Genomic DNA, 17,328 nt, shown 5'->3' on the forward strand with positions numbered 1-17,328 from the left:
GAGGCAGGGAAATGTGAAGTCTTTGTGTTTATGATTAAACTTATGATTCTCTAAAACCAGAAAACTTTGTGTACGCAGTAATAACATGGAGAGTCATAACATGCAGTAGTCTGCAATCTGAGCTGAGGCATTTGGGACAGCACTGTCTGGTGTGTGGTGTGACGAGTGTGAACAGTGAAAAGTGTGCCTGTGGGGAGTTCAGAGCTGAGGCTGCAGCAAAGGTGTCTGAGGCAATAACACCTTGGGTTCATTTAGGTTTGATTTTGAAGTAAGTTTTGGTTTTACTTATTCACAGATCTTTCTTGTTAAATTTTTCACAACTCCACCTTCAGTCTCTCTATGGGGCTCACAACCCTCAGTTTAAGAAGCTGGAACTCAGCTAAAAGATGTGATCCAACCTCTTCAAAAAGACACCTTTTCCTCTTTGTGATTGACAAATAAGTCACCTATAGATGGGTGTGTGTGTGTGTTTGTGTCTGTTTGTGTGTTTGTGTGTCTATGTGTGTGTGGTGGGGTCAGAAGTCAATTTCAGGCTCTTTTTCTATTGCTCCCCACCTTATTTTGAAACAGTATCTCTCTTTGAACCTAGAATTCTCCAACTATCCACAGTGGCTGACCAGTGAGTTCAGGGACCCTCCTCTCCCTCAGCCCTGGTGTAACAGACACATGTCACCATGTATTGCACATTCTTTGGGTTCTGGCAAATACAGTGGTACCATTTACCATGATGGCGTCATTAGGATAGTCTCACCCCTCTAAAAATTCCTCATTCATTCATAAAAATTCTCTGCTTGTTCATTCCTGTTTCTCTCCCTCATTCTCCTGCCAGCCACTGATGTCTTTTCTTTGTTTTGTTTTGAGTTTCTTTGAGATCATTTATAGCCTGGACTGACCTCAGGCATTCAGTGGTTCTCCTGCCTCAGCATCTCAAGTGGTAGGTTTACAGATGTGCACTGCCTGTTATGCTCCACCCTGATCTTTTTGTTGTCTTGATAGTCTTGTCTTTTCTTGAATGACATACAGTGGAATCTATGAAGCCTTGTCAAGTTGGCTTCTTTCTCCTATGTGTTTGCAAATCTCTTTGTGTCTTTTCATGGCTCTGTAGCTCATTTTTGTTTATCATTGCATAAAATTTCACTGTCTGACTGGGTTGTGGTGGCACACGCCTTTTTTTTTTTTTTTGGTTTTATGAGACAGGGTTTCTCTGTATTGTTTTAGAGGCTGTTGGTCCAGCCCCGGCCTCGAACTCACAGAGTTCGGGAGGCAGAGGCAGGTGGATCTCTGTGAGTTCGAGAGCAGCCTGGTCGACAAAGAGTGCTCCAGGAAGGTCAGGGATGTTACATAGAGAAAACCTGTCTTGAAAAAAGAAAGAAAAAGAAAAAAGAAAATCCACTGTCTGTAGCAGTGTGTTTATTCATTTACCTATTGAAGGCATCTTGGCAACTTACAAGTTTGGGCTGTTGCAAAGTAGAGGTGCTATCAATTTCTGTGAGAGAGTATTTGGTGGACACAAGGTGGCACCCCAACAGGTAACAACCAAGAAGTCCAATTGCTCCTTGCATGTCAACAGTATATTCAGTCTTCAGGGAGGTGCAGAGGTAGGTGGGCATGGTGGTGCACAGCTGTCATCCTGGCACTTGGATGGCAGAGTTCACAATAAACTTCAGTTAAATAGTAAGTTCAAGGACAGCCTGGGGTCTCTAAAACAAAAACTAACAAAGCAGAATGTCACCCTTCTCCACACCTGGAGCCATTATGGGCAAAGTAGGGCTTGTCCCTGTGACTGTCTGGAAAGAGTATGTCTGAGGGACATAGGTTTGGGGGTGATGTGTCCCTTTCCTTGCCTGGCTACTGTTCTGAGTCCGAACCTCACCGGCAATCTGTAGGATAGAGTGATGGAACCCCTTTGGGGAGAACCCGGCAGGGCTAGGGTGGAGAAGGAGAGTGGATGGAGCCTCTCCCTCTTGCCTCAGGCCTCAGGCATGCCTGTCTGCTCTTCCACCTCACAGAAGTATTCTTGGCAGAGCTTGGGGTGAGTCAGTGTATGGGTGAGGAGTGTGCGTGCATACACTAGTGTCTGGGCCTCTGTGTGTTCTTTTTTGGTGGCTCAGAGTAGACCTCTGCTGGGACTGGCCGGAGGAGATAATGTGAATCATGTCTAGGGCTGTCTATACAGGGGCCTGGATACAGGGCAGTTCTCAACAGGCTATGCCTCACCCCTTTGGGCTTCACAGTTACAGGTAGAGGTGATGAGGTCCATAAGCTCCAGGAAAGCAATAGGTGGGAGGGGCTCTGGCCTGGTCACTGCTGCCCTGCTCAATTGGTACCCGAGGAGCGTTCCAAACTCAGAATGTGGTTTTCTCCATCATAGGCCAGTCTGGGAGTTTCTCAGTTATATTGGTAGTTCCAAAACACAGGTTTGTGTGCCAGCGCAGGAGCTGGTGGGTGTGGGGATAGGTCTATAACTGGTTTCAGAGGTAAGGAGGGGCTCTGAGGTGCCTGTGACCAGAGCTCTGTCGTGCTTCTTCTCTTCTTAGGTGGTACAAGCTGCACTCCAAGCCTGGCAAGAAGGAGAAGGAGCGTGGTGAGATCCAGGTGACCATCCAGTTCACACGAAACAACCTGAGTGCCAGCATGTTTGACCTGTCCATGAAGGACAAGCCCCGGTCTCCATTCAGCAAGCTCAAGGACAAGGTGAAGGGCAAGAAGAAGTATGAGCTAGAATCTGCCTCAGCTATTCTCCCAAGCAGCGCCCTGGAGGACCCTGAGCTGGGCAACCTGGGCAAGATGGGCAAAGCCAAAGGTTTCTTCCTCCGCAACAAGCTACGCAAGTCCTCGCTCACGCAGTCCAATACCTCACTGGGCTCCGACAGCACCCTGTCCTCTACTAGCGGCAGCCTGGTCTACCAAGGCCCTGGAGCCGAGCTCCTCACCCGCTCACCAAGCCACAGCAGCTGGCTGTCCACTGAAGGGGGTGAGCAAGGAGGGGGTGGGTTCTCCCCAGGTGGTGAGGAAGGCCTCAGGCAGAGAGGCAGGGCTCTTCTTTCCAGGCGCTGACACAGTTCACGTTTCTTTTCCAGGTCGGGACTCTACACAGTCCCCCAAGCTGCTCACGCACAAGAGGACATACAGTGATGAGGCCAGCCAGCTGCGCGCAGCTCCTCCCTGGGCTCTTCTTGAGCTCCAAGGCCACCTTGATGGTGCCTCCCGCTCTTCGCTCTGTGTCAACGGGAGCCATGTGTACAATGAGGAGCCTCAGCCCCCCATACGACACCGCAGCTCCATCTCAGGCCCCTTTCCACCTTCAAGCACCTTACACAGTGTCCCGCCTCGGCCTTCTGAGGAGGGGCCTCGGCCATCAGATGACTCTTGGGGAAGAGGCAGCCGTGGCACCAGCAGCTCAGAGGCAGTACCTGGACAGGAGGAACTGAGCACTCAGGCCAAAGTGCTGGCCCTGGGGACCAGTTGCTCTGGAGAGGAAGAGGGTGCCCTGCCTCCAGAGGGAAAGCCGGTCCAGGTTGCCACACCCATGGTGGCATCCTCTGAGGCTGTGGCAGAGAAGGAGCGGAAGCCCAGGATGGGGCTTTTCCATCATCACCACCACCACCATCACCAGGGGCTGAGCAGAAATGAGCTGGGGCGCCGTGGCTCAGTTGGAGAGAAAGGGAGTCCTTCTCTGGGAGCCTCCCCCCACCACTCATCCACCGGGGAGGAAAAGGCCAAGAGTAGCTGGTTTGGCCTGAGAGAATCCAAGGAACCAACTCAGAAGCCCAGGTACATATTTGCTCTTTGTGGAGGAGGTTGGGTGTTTGACCCCAAGGCCTGAGGCTGGGAATAGCAAGGAGCAGGCTGCCTGAGCTCTAGCTTTGCATGGTAAAATGGGGTATCCTGTCTTCCTGAGCCGAGACTCATATTGTGCCCACTGACACAGGTGAGTCACAAGGACATGGTGCCATGAGGGTCCCATGGATCGAGGTGGGCCCAGGCCCTGATGCTTGAATTGGTAGTACAAAGGGAGGGGCTTCTTGGTTTCCTGGCCTACATCTCTTGCTTCCTCAGCCTAAGGTAAGGAAGCCTTGAGACTGGAGACTGTGCCTTCAGACACCTTACCCTGGCTGAAGCTAGAAGACTTCCCCTTGCTGCCCACTTGGCTCTGGAGTCTTGTTCCCCTGAGGGACAAGAGTTAAATAGTTGTTCCTGCATCCGTCCTTCCTTTCTCCCCTACTGGCTTCCTAGCCTGGAAAGAGACCATAGCAACTCCCTTGAAATAAGTCTCCCCACCGAAGCCTAGCGGTTCCTTTTTAAAAAAGATTTATTTATTTTTATGTAAATTGGTGTTTTGCCTGCATTGTATATCTGTGAGAGGGTGTCAGATTCCTTGGAACTTGAGTTATAGACAATTGTGAGCTGCTGTGTGGTTGCTAGGAATTGAACCCTGGCCCAGTGTTTATTGAGCTCTTTTGGGAGTGCTGGTGACTCTGCTCTGTTGGGAAAGTGCCCAGGCCTCTCTCTCCCTTGGTTCTAGTCTTTGGCCCCCACCCCATGTTACTCCAAGACAGGGCAATGATGTATTGTTTGGCAGGGCCCTAAGGAGGCTCTCCATGGGCAGGTCAGAAGTCTGTCCTGGTGCCCAGCATTGTTGGCAGTCCCACCTAGTGTCTTGGGGCCAGTTGTTTCTCCCCTCAGCAAGTCTGCCTCTCCTGCCCACTGGGTGTATAGAAGGCTGTGAAGTTCTAGTTTCCCTTCTAGTTTCTGTCTGTCTGCTTTCTTTATGCTTCTCTGACTCCTAACAGCCTCTCAGACGCTAGAAAAGTTAGGTCTTTGATTGACAGAAGGTAGAGGGGATTTCTTTCCTGGTCTCATCACAAGCCAGGGTACCTAAAGCACCCTGCCTGCTTGCCTTGGGCCACTTGTAGGTGGCAGCTTCACAGGTAGGGCAAGAGGAGCCACCTTCAGGGACTGTGAGCCCCCAGCTCCAGCACTGTAGCGGGTGCCTGTAGCAGAAGTTAAAGCTTGCCCAAGAGGAGCAGTTGTTGGTTGGAATGCTTGTTTAGAGTTCTCGGGAGAAAGCTGAGAGACAAGACAGCTCAGGGCAGCACCCGCAGGTTAGAACTAGAACTGCTGTAACTGGTTACAGCTGGAGGATCTCTACCTGGAACCTGGAGAGCCAGCCCACAGGCCTTGGGGCTTGGGACCACTGTCACAAATCCTAAAAGTTTGAGTAAGTGCAGCGGCGCCCTCTAGTGACTCTGCATGGCATTTGTGCTCCGTGGAGAGGCTTGAGGCAACGTTGTAGATTTCAGTAGGATGATCCTCCTGGTCCCCCTGACACGGTATGCCTCTGTTGACATGTGGCTGTTACCCTTGATCCCTGCTGATGTGAGCCAGAGAGGGGTCCGGAAGGGACTGAGCCTCACCTGGGCCACAGGACCTGCTGAGCCATTGGTTTTGGTCTGTGACATGGCTGTGCCCTGTGCTTGAGTTAAGACAGGCCACACATGCTAGGTCTCCCTGTGCAAGAGTGCCTTGATTTTTGTTCCTTTCTCTCACAGCAACCTTTGAACACAGAAAGGGATCAAATACTAATGCAAACATATATTTAACTTGGGGGTAATCTGCAACTTAGAGCCAGGGGTGTTAGTAAATGGCACTTAGCACTTCGGTGACTGCCCAGCCCTTCCAGGTGTGGTAGATGGGTGTCTGGTGGTTGTGGAAAGAGTGGATCATCTGAAGTGCCCTCTGCCTGGGGACAGCATATTTCCTGTCCCATCTGAGACTGTTTTCCCAGAATGGTTACGCTGTTAGCTGTGGTATGGCTTGGAAGGTCCTCTGTGTCCCCTCATTTATTTATTCTGATGATAAGAGGATAAGCACACTTCCTGGACATGTTTCCTGGGAATTGGGGCACATCTTCGGAGGTGTCAGGAGCTCCCAAAACTCAGGAGTAATGATTGGCCAAGGGATACATTGTCTACAGGTCAGATAGGGTCTGAAAGGCTGGCTTTAACCTTTGAGGACGGGTGGGCAGCCTTCATACAGCCACTTGCCACCTCTGCGACTCTGTACGGAACACAGAGCTCCTCATCTAGTAATGAAACCTGCTTTCTCCAGAGATGGCCCCAGGGTGTGGTTTTTAAGGATGAGAAGGGCAGCTGGGGATGGTGGCACATGCCTGTAATCCCAGCACTCAGGAGGCCCTGGCGGGTGGATTGCTGTGAGTTTGAGACCAACCTGGGCTCCATAGAGAGACACTATCTTAAAAAAACTTTAAAGCGAAGGGTGGGGGTGGGGAGAAGCGTTGTAAATTGGTGAGTGACATCAAATGGCAGGTCAACTAGTGTCCTAAGGTTTCTATGGGTCCTGAGGCTTGTTTCCATGGGTTGAAGAGACAGGGCTGCTTGATCTCTCACTTCTCTTCCCAATATTTCGGCCTGAGGGAGACAAATCAGCATATGTTGTGCCCTATTTGGGAGGGGGAGGCTGTGCCAGGCTGGCTCCGGGGTGCGGGGTGTTCACAGGACACAGCCTGTGAGGAGACCACACAAAGGAATGCACCCTGGCAGGGCAGGAGCAGTGGCCTTCAGCATCTGTGCTGTAGGGATGGCTCAGCTGTTAAAGGCTAGGCTCACTACCAAAAGAATGTGTGTTTGGGGTGGAGCAAGGAGAGTGAGGATGGAGGGCCTCTGAGGTCGAGCACAGGCTGGGTGTCAGCGAGCCTGCTGGCTCTGGGAAACCTGCTGGGCCTGCTGCCTAGAACCCTGGCCTCAAGAGAGAGCCCTTTGCTGATTCCATACCAACCGGTTTGTGTGCATCTCTGGGGAACCACGGTGGGGAGGAGGCTGCTGACAGAGCCTGGGGCTCCTAGTGGTGCTTCCCTGGTGCCTTTGTCCCTGCAGTCTGACTGGCAGCAGATTGCTGTGAGCCTGAGGGTGAGTGTGTGTATGTGTGTGTGGGTTTGTCAGGCAGGCCTGAGATTGCTGCTGTGCTGTGCTGATGGGGTCATTAGGACTATCATCATGAGAGGCCCAGAGAGAGGCTGTGTCGTTCAGAGTTCAGAGCACCCCAGCCCCGCTGTGGGATGTAGCTTGGGTGCTATGGATGCCTCAAACAGGGCTGTGACTCAAGTGGTGGTTAGTGTGTTGCTTCTTATTCCCCTAACTTCCAGGGCTAGATCTGTGCCTCTGTCCTGAGACCTGCCTGGAGGGACGGGAGAGGAGACATCTGTGGGAGTTGGGACCCCAGGCTCAGAGTTTTCCCCTTTCAGTGTCTTCCCCTGTCTGTAGAAGCAGAACAGTGCTGGGAGCTGGAGGTGGGACTGGGAACTTTGCCTCCCTTCCGTCTCCATCACTGTCTAGAGGTGGGGAGCAGCCTGAGACTCCGCCTTCCTGCTCGGTTGGAGCTATTCTAGGGGACAAGTAAGCTCACAAGAATCCTTGAGAGCTGAATTTTAAAAAATTACTTTGTTGTTTTGAGACAGGGTCTCACCCTGTAACCTTTCTGCCCTAGAACTTGTTATGTAGACCAGCTGGCTTCAGCTCAGAAATCCTCCTGCCTCCTTTTGCCTCTGCCTCCCAAGTGCTGGTTAAAGGTGTGTGCCACCACGTCTAGCCTTCCTTCCTTCCTTCCTTCCTTCCTTCCTTCCTTCCTTCCTTCCTTCCTTCCTTCCTTCCTTCCTTTTTGAAGGCAGGGACTCGATCTATCACAGATTGCCTTTGAACTTGCTGTGTATATTGAGTATGACCTTGGTCTTCGGTCTTCCTCCCCAGTGCTAGGGTTAATGCAGCGCTGGGCATGGAACCCAGAGCTTCATGCATGTTGGGCAAGCATGCCACCAACTGAATCACAGCCCCAACCTCCTGTAAATTTATTGACGTATTAAGTCAGGGTGTCGTGTAATTGAGGTGCAGATGACCCTGCTTCTGATCCTCCTGCCTTCACCTCCTCATGGGGGTACACCACCATGTTCAGCTTTGAAAGCTAAATCCTTAGGAAAATCTGTGTCCTGCTGAGGAGACTGACCTCCTCCTCCATGCTTGTTTTTGTGAACCTGGATGCTTTCCTGTTGCCTATCAGGCCCTGTGTACAACCTGTCTAGTCTAGCCCTTGAGTCCTGCAAGAGTGTGGCAAGCTCCTGACAGCCCAGCCTCTGCCCTCCTGCCACAAATCGCCCCCCCCCGTTTTTATGCCTGGCTAGCAGAGCTGCCTCAGCTCACCACTAGTGCTGTCTGTGAAGTTGCCGATTGAGTGGGAGAGATGGATAGGAGGAGGTTCCCTAGATGCTCGCATTTATGTAGGAAGGGTGAAGTAAGAGGGCTCCAGGAGCTTGGAGAACTGAAAAGCTGCCTGTGAGGAGGGACCCCACTGGAGAGCAGGGGTGAGGCCATCAGAGTTGGGCTCTGACCGCAAGTCAGGCCCCTGCCAGTCTGCTCACACTAGAGTGTTCTGTTGGCTTTCCTCTCTTATTGTGTTCTAGATTCTGTCTATGTCCTGGGGAAGCAAAGGCTCTTAGTTCAGTGTGTACCCCTTTATCACATCTCCCGAGGTTGGCCCACAAGAGGGGTAAAGTGAGCATGTGTGTTGTCTGCTGGCAGTGGGTGTACCCAGCAGATGCCATGTGCTCCTTAGCCAGTTTTTGTGCCCCCTCCCCATGAAACGAAAGGGGTGAGCTCTCTTAGATACATTGTCATACCTGATGACAGCCCCATCCTTACCCCTTCCTGCAAGAGCTCAGTGGAACATGGTCTATTTCAGTTTGCAATCCCTGGCACCCTGCTTGGTTCTGTTAGTCCTGTCTTTGTCCATGAGCTCTCCCAGCATCCTTCCTTTTGGTCCCTCATAATATTGGGGCCTTCCTTCATTTGGTCCCCGGGTCATGTGGCCGCATATAACCCGTGTGATGGTGAGGCACCTGGCCTGGAGGTGGGGGTGGGGATGGTACTTGGCAGGGATATTTCCAGTCTCAGCATTAACCAGGAGGCTCATGGTTTTGTCTTCTCCACAGCCTGGACGTGTCTCCTCAGGTAGAATCTGACCCAGCCGCTCCTCCTCACCCCTGCTCCCCCCAGGCTCTGGCCCCCCCTACTCCTGCTCCCACCGCTGCTCCCATGCTAAGCACTAACCTTTTTGCAGCCACCTCCCCTGCTGCTGCCACTGCCGCTGCTGCCACCATTGTCCCTGAAGCCACCCCATCTGGATTCTTGGGGGTCACCAACCCATTCCTCACCTCCTTGCAGAGCAACCCCTTCTTCGAGGAGCTCAAAGCCGACATAGCACTAAATTCTCCTTCACCTGCTCCCTCTCTCCCCAGTGCCTCGAGGGCCAGGCTGGCCCCCCTGGCCTCCCCTGGGAAAGCCCTGCCTGAGTGGGACGACACCTTCAACATCTTTGCTGCTGGCAGGCTGCAGCCAGAGGCCAGGAGTGATATTCTGGCCCCTGCAGAAATGGGGCCAGAGGAGGATGGGCTGCAAGACCCAGGCCCTGGGACCATGGCAGTGAAAGCAACAGAGACCCAGAGAGAATCTGGGGGAGGAGGTGGAAACAGCATATGGCTGGAGCCGAGGGTACCTGTGGCCTCAGGACTGGACCAGCCAAGCACAAGTGTGTCTGACCCAGGACCCCTTGGGTCTTCAGGGACTGGCCCATCCTCCAGAGCAGCCCATTTGCACCTGCGAGCCTCAGCCTCAGCACCAGACCCGGAGCTTCCTGCCTCAGAAGTGGGAATGGGGCAGAGTCCAGCAGACAGCGGGGCATCTCTGTTCAGCTCCCCAGAAGTGCTCAGTGTGTGGGAGAGACTTCCTGGTTCAGATGACATTCCTGGGGGCCAGGATGAGGAGATTCCCCAAGATGGAAGCCAGCTTTTCGAGGAGCTGAACACAGTGGAGGATTCCTGGCCTTGGGATGTGATCACCATTTCTCCTACAGCAGAGGTTGCTTCATCTACTACCATGCAGGGAGAATCCGATGAGGTGCCTCCTCCCCAGGTGCAGCCCGCATCACCAGCTGCTGTGTACCCCATGGAGAGCGAGGGGCACCCTGCGTTGCAGCTGGAGCCAGAGCCTGAGCAGGGATTGGATGAGGGGCCATGGCCTGGCACACCACCTCCCAAGCCACCACGCCTCTTCACACCCACAAATTCCCAAGTGGAGGAGGAGGAAGAGGAGGACCAAGAGGAGGAAGAGAATGCTCCAGGGGGTCTGAATAGTGGGGGGCCAGGGATAGAAGAAGACACCACCCTAAGTGAATTGGTTGTTGGTCCCCAAGAGTCTAAGGAGGAGGGGGTAAACCCAGAGTTGGAGGAATTGCACAGCTTATCCTCTGGGACCATGATGGGTGAGCTAGAACTTGAAGAGCTGGTAGGAGATACTGGTGCTCCTGGGTCTGGGGCCTGTCCACCAAGTCCCACCAGCTGCCTTGAGGGACCCATCCCCAGATCCCATAGCTCAACCAGCTCAACTCTGCTGAGTCAGAAGGTCTGGGGGACTTCAGATACAGGTGAGAGCCTTGAAACCCAGAGCCAGGAGCTAGCCAAAGAGGGGTTTGAACCTCTCTCGGCCACCCCTCAGCAGGCTGATCTGTGGGTCTCAGAGGAGGAGGAGGAGGAGGATGCCTTGAATCCCTTCTTATGTCAGGAGAGCCAAGATCCCCCCAGCCTCCCATCCATATCACCACCAGGGTCAAGGGAATCCTCTGTCCACTCTGGTCCAGAAGAGTTGCCCACACCCCCAGAACCTGCCTTCCCACCTCCCCCTCTCCCACCGTGGGCCAGCCACCGCCATGGGGTGCCAGGCCCTCCATGCCCTCCTCTGCCTGTAGCCTGGCCCTTGACCTCTTCCTCACCTCCCGAGGAGCCAGCTTCACCCCTTGGTCCCCTTGAGCTGTCCCCCACTGGGGGCTCCCCTACACCATATGGGGAAGACCGCGCTGCAGCCACCCCAGCCTCCCCGCTTGTGCTTCTGCCCTTGGAGACACGACCAGCTGAGGAGCCCCAGCTCAGTGGCAGGTGAGCATCAGAACCCCTCCCAGGAGGAAGGGGCGGGGATGAGGGGCATATGACACAGGGGTGGGAATGTTTCACAGCCCAGCTTCATCTTTGCCAAGGGCACATGGTAAGGGTCTGCTCTATTTGGAGGCAAGTGGTGAAGGCTTTGAAGCCACGGGCTTCTGTAAGACCAGATCTGAAGCTGTTTATTGTATATAGGACCATGCACCTTCAGGGTGACCCCACAAGCTGGGGTTTAGGAAATAGCACCTGACAAGGATAGGGAGTTGAGGAGTGAGGTTTGGGGGCGTCAACAGGCCCTGGCAGGAGATGGGGGGTGAAAGCTATGTGTGCTGTACAGAGATGCCATGGCTAGGGGAGTGGGGTTCCACAGAGGGGGCGATACTTCCAGGCCTTGGGAGTGTTAACAGGTAGCAGCAGGCCCACAGCAGTTTCCGGTCCAGATAGGGTGAGAAAGCAGAGGGCTGGCAGAGGGTCTAGGACACTTAGAGACAGCTGAAAACAGTCTCAGAAAAAGGGAAGCAAGCCTTCCTTCAACGCTCTCCACACCATAGCCCCTGAAAAGGCTTTCCAGCCGCAGCAGGCGCCTCTCTGACTTGCCTTGCCCATGGTTTTCTGGGTGGGGCTCCTAACCCTTTAGGGCAGCTGAATGGACAGCGGATGCCTGTGTGGCTGTGGTCTCAATGGCATTAGGCTCTGGCCAGAACAGAGAGGACACGGCTTCAGCAGAGGGTGATGAGGGTGATGAAGGCAGAGGGCTTGGGAACAAGTTTCAGTGACTGTGACTCAGCAAGGATATCAGAGCCTGGTAGGACAGCAGGGCTCTAGGGTCCTGAATGAAGGCAGTGTGAGCAGAGCAGCTGGGCCAGGTGAGGGAGTGAGGGTGGGGTGCTCCTCAGGATCTAGCCCTGGACTCTGTGAGGCCCCCAGCCTGCTCAGACACCTGCTGGCTCATATGTTCAGTTGCCCAGGGTTGCTGAGCATCTGTTTTGTGCCAAGCTCAATGAATTCCGAGTCCAGGTTGATGAGCAGGGAGATTTCAGTAAGGAAAGCGGGGGGGGGGGGGGACGACGACGACACCTACTGGTGGCACCCAAGAAATAAGGTCAGGGAGGGATTTTGATCCCCCAGTGGTGGATGGGGCTGTGCCCCCCACCCATGGGGAGAAGGAGCTGGTGGCTGTGGTTTCCTCATTTCCTGATGACGGTGTCTTCATTTGGCCCATGTCTTACAGTGTAACCTCTATTTATATTCCTCACTTACAGGGTTCCTTTTCAGAACCCTGCCCTGTGAAGTGATGGGCACATAGTGCTGTCTCTGTTTCTCAGATGAGTGGGGATCAAGCTGAGAGCCCAGCACTCTAGCTACTTCCTGAGGGGGTACCTCCATGTGTCCAGGGTGGCTGGTTAGGCAGGTGGCCTTAGAACTGCTTTTATACCATCCCCAGTGCAGATCCCAAGGTGACAGGACTGCTCTGCTTTGTGTGAAGACTTGATAGGCTTTCATATTTGTGAGACTAAACCCCAGTCCTGTCCCGAGGAGCTGTGCTGTTTCTTGGGTTTGACCTGAGCCTAAGTCAGGATTGAGACTAAGTGGCTTTGCTTCCTACTCACTGCCTGAAGGCCTGAAGCCCCTGTAGTGTGAGAGTGGATTTATGAGGCTCCACCAGGTCAGGTTAGCTGATTCGTGGGCCTGCTGCTTAGGGCTTGCACACTAGGTGCTAAGGCACCCCAGTATTTTCTTAGTTTCAGGGAATCAGTAGGCTTTCTGGAGAGGGTGATAGCACATAGGTTTGAAATAGTAGGGAGAACTACATTTTTGGAAGGAAGGGAAGTACCCCAGGTAGAGAAACAACCTTTTTTTGGTGTGGGTGGCGCTGTAGTTGAGGCAGTTTCATCTTTCATCTAGCGGAGGCTGGCCTTAAACTCCTGACACTTCCACCTCTGATGTGCTGTTTGCACAGGTGTGAGTCACCATGTCTAGCTAGAAACAGTTTTTATAATGGTCAAAAGATTATCGTTGTTTATTGCTGGCGGGGATGAAGCTGTGGGCCGGGGGTGGGGGGTTGGGGGGGCACAGCAGAGACCAAGTTGTCACAGGATTTGTGATTCTGCCTAGAAAGGAACCATTAAAGGAGCTTTCAGAATTGGAAAGCCATATCCTTTAGCAAAATATAGGGTGGGTGGGTGGAGGGCAGGTGCAGTTAGGAGAGGAGAGGATGGCTGAGGCTGACAAGACAAATTGTAGGGCCTACCAGAGGGCTGCTGCTGGGAAAAGGCAGGTGTGAGGGAAACTTGGTATAACTAGGTGGACCCCAGGGACGAGGCTGGCTTTGAGGTAACAAATGGGCTGCAGCTGGGGAGATACGGGGTGTCCAGGAGGAGAGAGGAGAAGCCGGGGAGCTAGCAGCTTAGCCTGAGAAGAGGCTGGTAGAGGTCAGGACACCAGCTTCAGGTCGTGAAGGAGAGCAGTGTGTATGTAGCTGTGAGCTCTTGAGAGTTGAAGGAAGGGACCCAACAGGTTCACTTGGCCTGGGCTAGCAGCACTGACGTCTTGATTTGAGTACTCAAGGAAAGTGAGAAGGTAGAAACTAAAAGCAGTCCCCCACGCTCTGGGCAGAGTTGTGAGAGGAGGAAGGGTCAAGGTCAAGGGGAGTTTTTCAGGCTTATCCCGAGGGCTTATGGTAAGCCACCCTCAGAGAAAGGTGAGGAAGCACCCCACCTATAGGACTGTCCTGCTTTGAACCCTGACATCCTCATAGCCACAGTCTTGACAGTTGGGAAATGAGAAAGTATAGAAGACGAAGGAAGGGAAATGGTTGGCAGACTGGGTACAGGTACAGGAGTTCGTAGGTCAGTTGTCCCTGCAGGATCGAAGCTGGTGGGGTGAGGTGCGGTGTACAAGGATGCTGTGCGCTGGAGACATCAACTGTTGGCCAGGTCAGGTGGCCATGCAGACAGTGACTTCACCTTTGTGCCCCCTTCCCTCCTCGGAGCTCACAATCACTGCTTGTCTTTGCAGTCCCCATCCGGTGAAGCCCCTCAGCGCTGCCCCTGTGGAGGCTAGCCCCGACAGGAAACAACCCCGCACCAGCCTGAGCACAGCCCTTAGCAGCGGACTGGAGAAGCTCAAAACCGTCACATCCAGCAGCATCCAGTCTGTGGTTCCAGCATCTCAGCTTGGCCCAACTGTGGACACTAAGAGGCTGAAGGTGAGGCCCACCAAGGTGTTAGGAGGCCCCTGAGAGAACAGGTGGTGGGATGGACGGAGGCCAAGTGAGGTGTGAAGGGTAGTCCTCCATGCCGCAGCTCTGACATAGGGTACGAGATCTCTGGCCTTAGAGTCTGGGGTTCTACAGTGGGGAAACAGGTTTCGGTGGGCTAGCTGGTGGAAGGTCTGGGCCTCCCTTTCTTACTTCCATCCTGTCTGGCCATAGGACTCTGCTATGCCGGACCAGTCGGCCAAGTACTATCACCTGACTCATGATGAGCTCATTGGCCTGCTCCTGCAGCGTGAGCGTGAGCTGAGCCAGAGAGACGAGCATGTGCAGGAGCTGGAGAGCTACATTGACCGGCTGCTGGTGAGGATCATGGAGACGTCGCCCACGCTGCTGCAGATTTCCCCTGCTCCCCCCAAGTAACCCCTCACTCCATCCCTGGAGGGCTGGTGAGGACCTGTGTCACACCCTCCACTGACTACTCTCACCTCAGTTGGGCACAGGCTGCTCTCATGGTCACTGTCTGCTCCCCTCCCCATCCTGCCTCTGCTACGGTGGCTGGAAGGGGCCCCTTTGAGCTCCCACTAGAGCCTGGGCCTTTCCTATCTGCCCATTTCACACTTGTAGCTTTGGGGCCCCCTAGAGAATTGGAACAAGGATATTAGCTGTCAACATGAAACAGGAGTGAGCTGTGGTATCTAGGGCAATACTGTTGCCCGTACAGATTTAATCACCCCATAAGGTTGGTCAGTTGTTTCTTCTTGGCTGACCCTTAATGTCTATGTCCCTCCAGCACCTGGAGGTCCTCCTGGAATTGACTAGGACTGGGATGGGGACCAAGCTGCTTGCTTGTCTGTGCACTATAGACAACCAGGACACCTACACCTCAATCTTGTGCCTGTGCCCTAAGAGTAGGGAGCCTGTATGTTTTAGTCTTGTCTCTCTTTCTGTCTGGGACAGTGTGTGGAGCAGGTATACAGTGCGGTGGTGATATGTGTGTGTGTCTTCAACTGCTCCCACCCCTCTTCAGACCCCCCACTCCATGTCCCAGTGGTGAAGGGTGGTGGGGCTGGGGGCAGGGAGAATGACTCTTTGCTCCCGAGCCTCTCCTTACCTCCCAAACATGAGACCCTCCAGGTTAGGGCTTTGGGCTTCTCATGTTTTGGGGATCAGGCCTCCATGTCTGTTGTTACCACTTGTCCAGATGCCAAAACTGTGCTACTGTGGGGTCAGAAATTTTGGAAACCAATTAAAATGTGCCTTTTGTGGGTGAGGACAAGAGCCTCTGGATGTAGACCTCTCTCTGGCCGTGGTGCCCCCTCCCTCCTATTGAGCACATGAAAGTGGCTGTTAGGGTCCTGAAAGGGGAAGGTGGACCAGGCTTTTTGCTTCCCTGAGAAGTACCTCAGAGCCTTAGCTCTGACCAACCTGCTGCTACCCCTAAGTCTTCCTCCCACCTCCTGCTCCTCCTTTGACCCACATTTGGAGCATTCTGTAAGCCTGGGGCTACCCTGCACCTTATTGTGTCTGGCCTTGGGTCCCAGCTGTACTGGACCAGTGGGCTTGTCTGGGAGTGGGAGGCTTCACTCTGCCTTAGGAGACACCTGTGCTTAGGAAATGCCTGTGGCCCTCTAGCTGTTCTGTAAGCTGCTGTGCAGCCTCCTTCTTGCTCACCAACCCCTTCCACATTTCCTGGCTTGACTGAAGTGCATTTCAAAGCCAAGTATCTACCCTGTGGTCCAGCTTCTAGTTTGCTTGCGGATACAGCAGGTCTCCCATGGCATCTGCAGGGGTCCTTGGTGGCTGTGCATTAGCAAAACATACATATGAAGGAGGTGGAGGTGAGATGCTGAGAAAGATGTTTTTGGTCCAGTGGAAGGCAACAACTGTCTCTTAATGGCAAGGTCATGAGTTCACTCAGAACACCTCAGGAGGGTAGTATGGATGATGTCAGTCTTCTGCCAGCATAAAGTGGATGAACCCCACAATGGGGTTTCCCACAGCGCAGTTGCCAACTCCAGGCCAACTCAGAAATGAGGAAAGTAGCCACCTGTTCCCAGATTCTTGACCACATTGGGGGGTGGGGCCATTGGAGAATGTCTCTTGAGGAAGTGAGCTCCTGTGCTAGGTATTCCTCTGGGTTTTATTTGGTTCCAGCCCTGTCCTTCGTCTTTCACCGGTCCCTGCTGTTTGGCCTCCCCACGTGGTCAGGGCAGGGGTGTCGTGGGAGAGGTTCTGACCTGAAGCCAGGGTTTTGCTTGTGTCTGCTCCACACCACACATTGCAGAGTGCAGCAGGCAGGCAGGCAGAGAGCAGGCTCAGCTCTGCTCTGCCGCTTGTCTTCCTATTCAAACTCCTGTCTATAAAGAGCTTGTTCTTCATGTTTTGAGCACTTTATGAAGAATAAAAAGTTCGTGTACCACAGCTGGTCTGGTGTGTTTTGAAATGAGCGGGTGAAGGACACTGTCTGTGGGAGAGGGATGACAATGCCACCGCCTTGAAATCATGGGCAGTGCTTCGTACCGTGCCTGTGTTCACTGGGCACTGATCACAGGCATAAATTTAGCAAGTGCTGAGGGGGAATAAAGAGGGAAAACATGTGATTTCTGTCCTGAAGTCACTGAGTTTAGTACGAGAAGATAAGATACAAACCAAAGATAAAAACTGTTCTTTGGTTAGCCATCCTCTCTCCTCAGCTTTAGGATCATTTGGGAGTTCTGTTCCTTGTGACTCAGATATTAGTGAGTGGATGAGCATCTGGGTCCCCTGTTGCTCATGCAGTGTCCAGAAAGGTAGGAGGACAACCCCAAGTTAACTCTGAACCCCATCATGAGATGGAGGCTCCCCTAGAATCAAGTAGTTATGTCCTGGGTGAGATCAGCATCTCCCCACCCTCTATGCCCAGTCTGGCTCATCAACTAGATGACTGAGCTGGGACTGCAGTTGCCATTCCCTGCCATTGTGCAGGAGTGTGTGCTTATTGCCCAGTGTGCTCTGTAGTTCCCAGTGAAGCCCCGTGGCTGGTCCTTGATAATTAGATTTCCTTAGATCAAAAAAGTGCAGTCTCTCAAGGTGCTTAACTCACCCAATACATCGAGTTCCTATTGTGAGC

General features: G+C 53.3%; 1 protein-coding gene across 3 annotated transcripts in view; it reads left to right on the top strand.

Annotated features, from left to right (window-relative positions):
- Positions 1–16,640, top strand: part of Rab11fip5 (RAB11 family interacting protein 5) — a 37,147-nt gene extending 20,507 nt beyond the window's left edge. The window contains exons 2-6 of one of the 3 annotated variants that reach the window (XM_005071071.4): positions 2,538–2,974; positions 3,081–3,774; positions 9,002–10,999; positions 14,021–14,210; positions 14,436–16,640. In XM_005071071.4, coding sequence (XP_005071128.1) covers positions 2,538–2,974; positions 3,081–3,774; positions 9,002–10,999; positions 14,021–14,210; positions 14,436–14,639 — 3,523 coding nt within the window. In that variant the 3' untranslated portion in view covers positions 14,640–16,640. The remainder of the gene's footprint in view (positions 1–2,537; positions 2,975–3,080; positions 3,775–9,001; positions 11,000–14,020; positions 14,211–14,435) is intronic. The other 2 variants (XM_013114218.3, XM_005071072.4) reach the window with 2 other exon arrangements.
- The last annotated feature ends 688 nt before the right edge of the window (positions 16,641–17,328 follow it).

This window comes from Mesocricetus auratus, unplaced genomic scaffold, assembly GCF_017639785.1.
Source record: "Mesocricetus auratus isolate SY011 unplaced genomic scaffold, BCM_Maur_2.0 Super-Scaffold_100676, whole genome shotgun sequence".
In the NCBI taxonomy this organism is placed as follows: domain Eukaryota; kingdom Metazoa; phylum Chordata; class Mammalia; order Rodentia; family Cricetidae; genus Mesocricetus; species Mesocricetus auratus.